At 43.9% G+C, this 10,875-nt stretch overlaps 1 protein-coding gene across 1 annotated transcript in view; it reads left to right on the top strand.

The window, feature by feature from the left end:
• The first annotated feature begins 7,387 nt into the window (after window positions 1-7,387).
• LOC127211972 (protein argonaute-3) overlaps window positions 7,388-10,875 on the top strand; it is an 86,703-nt gene continuing 83,215 nt past the window's right edge. Inside the window, exon 1 of the mRNA XM_051172062.1 lies at window positions 7,388-7,567. Within this exon, the coding sequence (XP_051028019.1) occupies window positions 7,549-7,567 (19 nt within the window). The 5' untranslated portion in view covers window positions 7,388-7,548. The remainder of the gene's footprint in view (window positions 7,568-10,875) is intronic.

The raw sequence follows: 10,875 nt of genomic DNA, 5'->3' as shown, positions 1-10,875 counted from the left end.
CAGTTTTGGGGAAAGGTTTTGTTTTGTTTTAATTTACTGGGTTTTAGGTAATCCAGGGTGGTAGTTAATATGCCTTCCTTGGGCAGGGATCATGGCAGGGATATGCAAGGCGCTCTTCTACTTGGCCTTCTAAGCAGACTGGGAAAGGGGGTTCCCTAGTTTTCTCCTTCTCCCCACTTACTAGGACTTGCCTTCTCCCTGAGCCACGAGAGGCTGGGTTGGTGCTCTCCCGCTACTCTGCTCCTGCTGACTTAGAGCCTCCGGCTGCTGTACAATGGCCCGGGAAAGGGAACTGGCAGAATGGGCACAGAACAAAACTGTAACGGAAGCAAGGCAGGTTTCCTTCCTTAAAACGGGAAATCACAAACTCCAAGAACTGTGTAAGTAAAGACAATGTGTCTAATGCACCGAGTCCTCTGGTGTCATAGCAATAAGGAAAGATAAAATGACTTCCTGTGTACACAGTCCAGCCTGATTGCTGTGTGATGTTGCACTTGGCAGCCATGTGGTGGGCATGTGTGACTACTCTGGGTTTCACTTTATTTTTTAAACTTTTTATTCCTCTCGCGTCCAGCATGGATGGGGAAATGTCCCTGGAGCCCTGCAGCTGTGTACTTGTGTTTGCATTTGTTTCCCATTGAAACTTGTGTTTGTGTCCTGCTTTGAGCTGTACCCTGTCCCGTCCATTGTGAAATTATCCCAGCAGCTGTAATGTACAGTTCCTTCTAAAGCAAGCAACAGCAGCACAATCCTGTGTTTTATAAAGACAACAGTGGCTTTCTAACCTGCAGTCTCTGTTTTTTGTTTTGTTTTGTTTTTTCTTACCAGCACAATAAACTGTTGGGGTTAATTAACATCTCTGATAGGTTTTAGGATGGAGTAATAGATTGTCGGGCAATCATACTGAACAGGGTCTCTGTGTATTCTTCACAAACATGCAAAACTCTGCTGGGAGTATTGTGAATTGAGAAGGTAGGCACAACTCAAAAGTGAGGAAAACAGAGTGTCTTTAACATTTCTTGGGGGAGAATATTGGTCATAGAATCCTCCAGTACAAAAGATCACAGGTGACTGGCCAAAGGCTGTCACAGTGATGATGGAAAGGGCGGGTTTGAGAAGCAGGGCATAAAATTAGTGGGATGTCATAAGGAAGAGTAGTGGGATGTAGAGCTAATGTTTCTACTTGGACATGAGTAGACTGAGACAATCATCGGCAAGGCTGTAGAAGGAATATGGTACATCTTGTGGTGAAAGACAATTAGCCTGGTATACAGAGGGGAGTTTTCTTTGAGGGTCCTGTTATATATCCCTGGTGGCCTCAAATTCACAATCTTCCAAGCTCTGCCTCCCATGTACTGTAGTTGGAGGCCCACGGCACCTTTGCCAGCCTTAGAATTTTGAGATTTTAGTGGGGCATGGGGGGGTATACAGCTAAAGTCCCCAATAAACACAGCCTTGGTGCTTAGGCAAAATAGGAAACCACTGTTAGAAATACTGGAGTCCCCCTGTGTAAAAGGTAGCTAGGGCTGCAGGCACAAAGGGACAGCTTAGGAAAAGAAATAGGCTGTATAGCCTTGTGGAGGCAAAGGAGGCAGAAATAAGGTGACAGCCAAGTCACCATTGGTTAAATTGGTAACTTGTTTCGGGCTGATTTAAATAAAGCAGAGAAAAATGGGACAGAAAGGGATCTTAACCCACCCCCAGCCATCCTTGCCTGTTTTACCATCCTATTCCCCATCTTGTTTTGAATCTTTTTTTAAAATATATTTTATTAATTTATCCATATTACATCTAAATTGTTATCCCATCCCTTGTATCCTCCCATTCCTCTCTCCCTCCCATTTTCTCCTTACTCCCCTCCTCTATGACTGTGGCTGAGGGGGACCTCCTCCCCCTGTATATACTCATAGGGTATCAAGTCTCTTCTTGGTAGCTCTGAGTGCCACCAGGCCTCCCCATCCAGGGGACACGTGGTCAAATATGGGGCAGCAGAGTTCGTGTGAGAGTCAGACCCCACTCTCCACTCAGCTGTGGAGAACGTCCTGTCCGCGGCTGGACCTGTGTAGGGCTTGTTCTGAATCTTACAATACAACTTCGGCCGTTCTCTAATAGTTCTTGAAGGAGTCTTAGGGGGAAAAACGATAGAGGTGAGATTAGGGCTTCTAGCTTGTCCATCAGATAACACTTTCAAATTCCTCTTGTTCTTAGGAGGAAAAAAAAAGAGAGTAATTCTTTTTTGTTTTTTTTGTTTTTTGTTTTTTTTGGTTTTTTGAGACAGGGTTTCTCTGTGTAGCCATGGCCATCTTGGACTCACTTTGTAGACCAGGCTGGCCTCGAACTCACAGCGATCCGCCTGCCTCTGCCTCCCGGGTGCTGGGATTAAAGGCGTGCGCCACCACGCCCGGCAAGAGAGTGATTCTTAACTTGTTCCCTAACCAGTTTTATAGATTGTGTGCTGGTACATCAGGCAGAACCTACTTTGTGTTGTCTTCCCCAGGGACTGTGAACCCCTAGGCACAGAAACTGCATTGTGTTCTGTCATCTCAGGACAGTAGCAGATTTTGGAGAGAGTGAAAAGAGCTAGAGATCATGAGTATAAGAGGGGGGAATCAAGATGTGATACTGAGATAGGTTTGGTGGTGCACATCTTTAACCCCACCATTCGGGAGGCAGAGACTAATGATCTCTGGTTCAAGGCCAGCCTAGTCTTTATGATAAATTCCAGGTCATTCAGAAAAAAAAAAAAAAAAAAAGTAACAGGATGGTGTCTAATCCTGAACTTTAAGTGAGCCAAAACACAATGTTCCTGCATTTTCAGGTAAGCAGAGTAGGAAAAGCTGTCGGCATCAGCATCTTATGTTTTCAAACATTTTCACCCCCAACTGCAGAGGTTCCTTGGTTTTGTGCCTTAAGCTGGTGGCACAGTTGTCAAGCTTGTCAGGTCTGGCATCTTCCCTGGTACTACTAGAGCACCAGAGCAATTTCTGAACACTAAAGATCTTCAGAGAAAGTCTCTGGCAGACAGCCCACTGAGGAATTAACACTGGCAGACAGTGTGCATATTATAGGTCTAGAAGCCCTCTGGCGGCCAAGTGTTATGACTTTGCGAATTATGACACTAAGCTTGTAGTTACCACCTGTCATATTCCTTTGGGACATGGCCACTTATACACTATGAGCCTTTCAACAGCAAAGGTTAGAGGAGGCTGGTTAAACTTGAACAATGTATTCCTGATTGAAATAAGATAAATTTGTGATCATGAGAAGGAAAGAAAGAAAGAAAGGATTTTGGCCTGGACTTGCTTTGTAGACTAGGCTGGCTTTGAAATGACAGCGATGCACCTGCCTCTGCCTCTCTGAGAGCTGGAATTAAAGGTGTGTACCACCTTCCCCAGCTTTGTTTTTGTGTTTTGAAAGACTTAGCAGTTGGTTTGTGGACTGTCTGGTTCTGGAGTCCCACATCTTGATTGAAGGTTTGTTTACTTATGTCTAGAAACCCTTTTTCAGTACTTGTTGGGCAGCTTTCCCTCCACCTTATAATATAGCAAAATATGATGTAGCAAGCCGAGCGTGGTGGCGCACACCTTTAATCCCAGCACTCAGGAGGCAGAGGCTGGTGGATCGCTGTGAGTTCGAGGCCAGCCTGGTCTACAAAGTGAGTGAGTCCAGGACAGCCAAGGCTACACAGAGAAACCCTGTCTCGAAAAAAAAAAAAAGATGTAGCATATACCCTGAAGCAAAGTAAGGATGGATATTGTGGACATCTTGCCTTAGACCCTAGAATCTCATGGCAGAGTTTAGAGGTTAAAGTTATGGTGAAAGATAGTACTTAGAAGTTCTAAGCCTCAGCCATACTTTGCTAGGCTGCTGTCTGTATTACTTCAATAATGTTGAATTAGAATATTAAATTGTGGGCTGGAGAGATGGCTCAGCAGTTAAGAGCACTGACCTCTACCAGAGGACCTGGGTTCAGTTCCCAGCACCCACATGGCAGCTCACAACTGTCCACAACTTTAGAATACAACACCATCACACAGGCATATATGCAGGTAAAACACCAATGCACACAAAATAAATACATTTTAAAAATAATAAATTGCTTCTCATTCTCCTGACATCCTCTTGGCTATAGGCTGAGGAAGGCTCAGGTGCTTGGAAAGATACACAGAGAACATAAAAGAAGCAATCCTTCAAAGCAGAAGTCAGAAGGACTTTTGTTTTTCCTCCAGTGTTTCATTCTAAAACAAGGAAATCTTCGCCTGGATGCCCTTAGCAGTTCAGGGTTCATGTCTTATTGCATCGTTTTTTTTTTTTTTTTTTTTTTTTTCCACACCACTTGGCAAAGCAAAATTATCCCTTTTTAAATTAAATGGGAGTTCCCCTTTGAATCATAAGGACTAGGCTACTCACCTGGCTTATGGGGTGTAGCAGAGGGCATTCGGTCCTGGCTCTGGGTGATCTGAAAGGCCGTGTTTTATATTGTGTTTGCTGCAAGTAACAAGTCATTATTTGCAGAAAGTGGTGGTGGAGGCTATCGCTTTTTAGTGACGTGTCTCATCTGACCTAGGAAGTGGAGTGTAGAAGCACTAAGGATAGTGCAATAATAGCGGCAACTGGAAAGAAAGGGAGACGCTGAGTCTCTACATCTCACTTGTAGGCCTCAAGGTCTTAGCACGTGTTAAGGTAGGTAGGCTAGCATTCAGCCCTTTAGTGCACTGAGTATTGGATATTATATTTTGCTCTAGTGCCTGTCATGTATCCATGTACCTATTTGCTGTCCTGATACCTTTGTTAGGTTGCTCATATATTTTACTCATTTTAAAATTGGATTGTCTTAGTGAGCTATAAAAGCATATAAAATTCGAGAGAGAGGTTTTGTTGGAGATATACAAATCAAGTAATTTTTCCTAATCCATGACTTGTCCTTTTTTTGAGTAGGAAAAAAATTTCATTTTCATGTCTAATATATTAATTTAAAGTTAAATTTATTGTCTTTTAAACTGTTCTAGTTTGTGCTTTTTGCATAGTATTTAAGAAAACTCGTATTGTCTGGTGGCTGCCGAGGTGCTGGGGGCACTGATTTCTCTGCATCTGAGATTTCGTACTATTTTATAGTTCTTTCTGAGAACAATCAGTACCATCAGGGATAAGGCCAGTTTTAGCCTGCTTCTTGAGCCCTGTCCTTGAAGCCCATCTATCTGTCCATCTGTCCATCCATTTATCAAGCAAACACTTACTGTGCTCTTATAGAACAGCAGCAAGCATTGCTCTAAGCACTAAAGGTATAGTAGTTAACAAGATACATGAAACTTTGTGTTCTTAAGATTAGACTCATTGGAAGTAGGTTACCCCAAAACAGTATTTGGGCAGGGGAACATATCATATAGCTTTGCCTCGGCAAGAATCCCCAAGACCTTTTTGCTTCCCTACTTTGAATTTTAATTTGTGAGCCTTTCACATGGGCCTACTCTAAAAAGGTAGTTCCAAACAGCAGAAGTAGCTAGGAACACATCATAGACATTTGTTGGATTTTATTGACTCTAAGGGCCCAAATCTTGTTCAAAAAGACAGTACCTTGGAACTGGACAGATGGCTCAGTGGTTTAAGAGTACTGGCTGCTCTTCCAGAGGACTGATTACCAGCACCCACATGGTTGCTCACAAATGTCTAACTCCAGTCCCAGGAATCTGACACCCTCTTCTGGCTTTCATGGACACCAGACACCCACAAGCATAAACAAAACAAAATGCACAAACAAACAAACCACTATGTTTGTCTGTCACCACACCATGTTTTCTGGAATAAGCTAGATAAACTTGCATTCATAAAAGAAACTAGTTCCAGAATTAAGAGATGAAGGTATGGGGCTGGAGAGATGGCTCAGAGGTTAAGAGCACTGGCTGCTCTTCCAAAGGTCCTGAGTTCAATTCCCAGCAACCACATGGTGGCTCACAACCATCTATAATAACATCTGGTGCCCTCTTCTGGCCTGCAGGCGTACATATGCAGGCAGAGTACTGTATACATAATAAATCTTAAAAAAAAAAAAAAAAAAGCCGTGTGGTGGCTCACACTTGAGAGGAAGAGGCAGGTGGATCTCTGTGAGTTCGAGATCAACCTGATCTACAGAGCGAGTTCCAGGACAGCCAAGGCTACACAGAGAAACTCTGACTTGAAAAACAAAACAACAACAACAACAAAAACCCTTAATTTCATATATGTGTGTGTATGTATACACACACTTATACATATATATTTAATATATTTTAACCCCCCCCCACAGGGATTCATTGGGACACATTGCTAACCCTACATGAAATACTATCTGGTTTCAGTAAGCCAGGTATTTTTAAAGGATGTACTTTTGTACTTGGAGCGTGATGTGCTGGATCTTGTGTCTTGTATAGATTACGTTCTAGTGGGTTGGAGGCAGGTCATAAAGTAGTCCACATCCTACAGATTGGGAGAAAGGTTACCTAGGGAAGATTAGCAAGGGTGCCCACCATAGTGGTCCAGGAAAGGACGCCAGAGATGAAGGCTTGGAGTGGGATGGGAAGGGGAGAATTTCTGGCCAGGGGAACCCAAAGGCTCCAAATCAGCAGAGGAGCACCAGACCAAATCCGGGTAACTCGAGGCTGATCAGATTAGCTGTAAAACAATCTATGGAGAAAAGCTAAGAGCCCTTTAGCCAGGCCTGTTAACGCCAGGAAGTTTAGGTTCTTCAAGGAGATTAGGAGAATGTTTACACAGAAATAATGCCATCTGGTATTCACGTAATGTCCTATTTCCTAGTCAACTGTTTTAAAACTACACTGAACTTTAAAAAAAAAAAAAAGAAGCAAAAAACAAAAACAAACAAACAAAAAATAACCCCAAAACAAAAAAACAAAACAGTTGTTAAAGCAACCCTTTGTACTTGTGGTGGTCTCCGCCTAGTGCTTGTGCTCCAAGCGGGCGTGGCAGGCGGAGCCGTGAGGTAGGACGTCCACACCACTCTCAGGTACGCACTGCCACAGGTGAACTCTGCGGGCTGGCGGCGACGTCGCCTCAGGCAGCGGTCCCCACCCGGGTCGCCAGCCCCTCGCTCGGGATTGTCACCGGCAGGCACAGAGGGTGCAGGGGCGGCCGCTCGCTCGCGGCTCCGCCCCGGCCCCGCACCGGCTCGCCCGCCCACCGCTCGCCAGAGTCCGCCCGGCGCTCGCCGCGCCCGCACGGATGTTGCTCCCGCGGGGCTCAGGCTTGAGGCGAGTTGCGGACCCGGCGAGCGGGCCGCGGTCCGGAGAGCGGAACTGACGCGAGCGGGCTTCCGGGGGCGACCGGGCCGAGCGAGCGGCGGCGGCCGGCCGGTCGGTGGGTCGGGGAGCGGTGCTCGCATCAGCAGCTGTGGGCGACGCCAAGTTCTGGACCGGGCTTCGGCGTCCTCGCCCCTCGCCGCGCTGTTCTTGCTTAGCTGCGGCTGTCTTCGGCCGGGAGCGTTCGGAGGGTGTCCGGTCTCTCGCCTCCGTGGCGGCTCTGTTCTCCCGTGAAGCACTCCCCCCAGCTCCATGAATGGAAATCGGCTCCGCAGGTGAGTCGGGGCTGCTGGACAGGCCTGGTGGGGTCGTTACCCCGAGCTTGTCCCCTGGGCACCCTTGCTCCTTGCACTTCAGGTGCTGTCAGTACGCGTTGGGAGGGAGTCGCTGGTTTTTTGGGCCCAACGCGGGTGGCCTCTCCTCAGCCCCACAACTCCTGTCCTGGGGGCCACTGAGTTGGCGAAAGTGCCAGGAGGGGTTAAGTTTAGGGTTATGTAGGCGATGATGTCTGCCCTAGAGTGCTATTCCCCTGAGGATATAGGGGAGTTTGTTCTTGCTTTTTAAAATTCCGGTTGGAGATGTAGAGGCTGCGCTTGTCCTTTAACCGGGTCGCGTGTCCCGTGGAGGCTGGACAAGTCTGTCATCACTCTTAAATGCATCTTAATGTAGTTTGAGGGTACTCTGAGATAACCGGTGGGATTACGTTTGAAATTGATGTTCGGGCAACAGGGTCAGGTGCAAGATGGCTTTGCGTCCAGCCTCTGGTTCTCCGTGTTTGTGGCAGCTTCTGTGGAGCTTGGTCATAATCATTGCTTATGTGAAAAGGTATCCTCAGAATGCTGACTCTATCCCCCCACTGTTTTCTCTTCCCTATAACCTGGAAATCTGGAATTTAGGAAAACGGTTTTGTCTCTTGTGGGGAAAATATCAGTGTTAAGAAAGGAACCCAAGAGCCGGGCGTGGTGGCGCACATGCCTTTAATCCCAGCACTCGGGAGGCAGAGGCAGGCGGATCGCTGTGAGTTCGAGGCCAGCCTGGTCTACAAAGTGAGTCCAGGACAGCCAAGGCTACACAGAGAAACCCTGTCTCGAAAAACAAAAAACAAAAAGACAAAAAAAAAAAAAAAAAAAAAAAGAAAAGAAAAGAAAGGAACCCAAACTGGAATTTAAAAAGAAAAAAAATAGTCAATGGACAGTATGTGTCTTTAAAAAGGAAAAAGTAGCCAACGGTTCTAAAGTAACTGACAGAGCAGCATGAAATAGGTGTTATGTAACGGGTTGCTTGCCAAGCAATCACCCTTGTTGCCTAAATTTGAAAGTTCTCTTTATATCTACATGTATAGCTTTTGTGATATTTCAGGGTTGTCTTGTTATGGTATAACAAGTCCCTGAATTTCGTATCTCTTGCTAATTTGGAAGGTCTCCAACTATAAGAAAAACTAATTTAAAAGAAACTAGTGGCATAGGAAGACTTCAGTTAGGGGAAGAACGTAATTGTCAAATGGATACAAAAAGAGATTTCCATTATTCCATGGAATTCCTTTCTATTAAGTTTCTACCGTTTCCCCCCTTTTTATTTTCCATTTTTCTCCTCTCCGTATTTTCTTAAAAGCAAAATTGTCTAGACCGTGAAGTTTTTGACTGTTAACTATCGGTTTGTGTATTTTCCTTTAAAAATTTTACATTCTATTTGTACTGCTTTTACTGTATAAAATATCTGATTGTTTCCAGATACCTGATTTTTACATAACTACTCTGTTGTCAAGCCTGGAAAACTAAATATGAAATTAAAGATTTTGTTCATCATCTACCTAAAACTTTTGAAGATATTTCTCCCAAATTGAGTGTTTCCCTTCTTTGGGTTCTTCACGGTAAAATATTGACATTTATTACCTGTGATGTCAGACCACCCAGTCAGCTGATACAGTTTGCTAAGGATGACTCGGAAATTTTTGCCTTTTCTTTTTTTGGTGTTCTTTTGATAAAACATAGAGCAATTGACGTGCCTTCACATCAGGGTATGTATAGTTAAGACTTATCAACCAGCTTGGGAATGGTGGCTCATACCTTTTGTCCCTGCATTCAGGGGGCAGAAATGGTTCAATCTCTGTGAGTTAGAGGCCAGCCTGATCTACATAGAGAGTTCCGGGCCAGCTGGGATGCCATTGTGTACCCTGTCTCAACGAACAAAGGACAAAAACAAACAACCAAACTGTTAATTAAATTAAAACACCCAAAACAGTTCTACCAACCATGCTCTACTATGTTGAAACATAAAATTCATTCTTCAGTGAAGTTCATGTTTTCATACTGTTGTTTAGTGTCAGGCTCAAGTTTGCTACCATCAGAAACAATTCTTTGGGTGTGGGCCTTTAACCCCAGTACTTGGGAGGCAGAGGCAGGTAGATCTCTGAGAGTTAAAGGCCAGCCTGGTCTATATAGTGATTTTCAGGCCAGCCAGGGCTACATAGTAAGACCCTTTCTCAAAAAAAAAAATTTTTTTTTTTTTGTTCTTGTAACTTTTATGTAATTGTTACAGTGAATGTGGAGTTGAAAACATAGTTAGGACAATAGACAACTAGCTTTTACATTCAGATATAACAGATGCATATTTTGGGTTAACATTTTTTTTTTAATATATGGGCTGGAGAGTTGGCCTAGCGTGTAAGAACACTTGTTGCTCCAGCAAAGGACCCTGGTTTGATTCTTAGCACCACGTTGTGGCTTAAAACTCTAACTCTAGTCCCAGAAGATCTGATGCCCTCACCTGATCTCTAAGGGCATTAGGCATGCATATGGTGCACATAAATACATGCCGGCAAAACACTTATGCACATAAAACAATAAAAATAAATCTTAAATTTGAAAAAAAAAATATAGATGGTCTCTAGCAGTTTACTAGGTTAATACTGAAATTTTGGCTCTCAAATTTTGTTCTTTTAGATGGAGATTCTCAAATCACTTAATGATAAGATTGTTTCTTATGTGGATACATAGAAAGCTTAAATTTGCTAGGCGGTGTGGTGCACGCCTTTAATCCCAGTACACAGGAGGCAGAGGCAGGCGGATCTCTGTGAGTTCAAGGCCAACTTGGTCTACAGAGTGAGTTCCGGGACAGCCAGAGTTGTTACACAGAGAAACCCTGTCTCAAAAGAACAAAAAACAAAACAAAACAGGAAGCTTAAATTGATTTAATACAACAGAGGACAACCAATTCAAATATCATGTATTTATTTCATGACGGAGCATTCCTCACTAAAAATATTTATTCTTCCTTTCCTATGCACACGAACTAACACAAGGATTTTATTTTATTTTATTTTTGAGACTAGGTCTCATTGTGTAGATTAAAGATGTGTGCCATGCACAAAGTGAGTCCAGGACAGTCAAGGGTACTTCTGATGAAGCTTTCTTTTTTTTTTATTCCTGGTCTAATTACAATTGAGCTAAAATTATGGACTTTACTTTGTTTTCGAATAAAATGAGAACCAGGAAAATCAGGAAGTGTTCATTTAAATGCTACTTATTTTTGAAAATGACTACTCTTAGTTTATATTTTTGGGTAAAGTCCAGCTCTTGTTCGG

Source organism: Acomys russatus, chromosome 29, assembly GCF_903995435.1.
Source record: "Acomys russatus chromosome 29, mAcoRus1.1, whole genome shotgun sequence".
Classification (NCBI taxonomy): domain Eukaryota; kingdom Metazoa; phylum Chordata; class Mammalia; order Rodentia; family Muridae; genus Acomys; species Acomys russatus.
The sequence above is the reverse complement of the archived record's forward strand: the minus strand, read 5'-3'. Positions and strand labels throughout refer to the sequence as shown.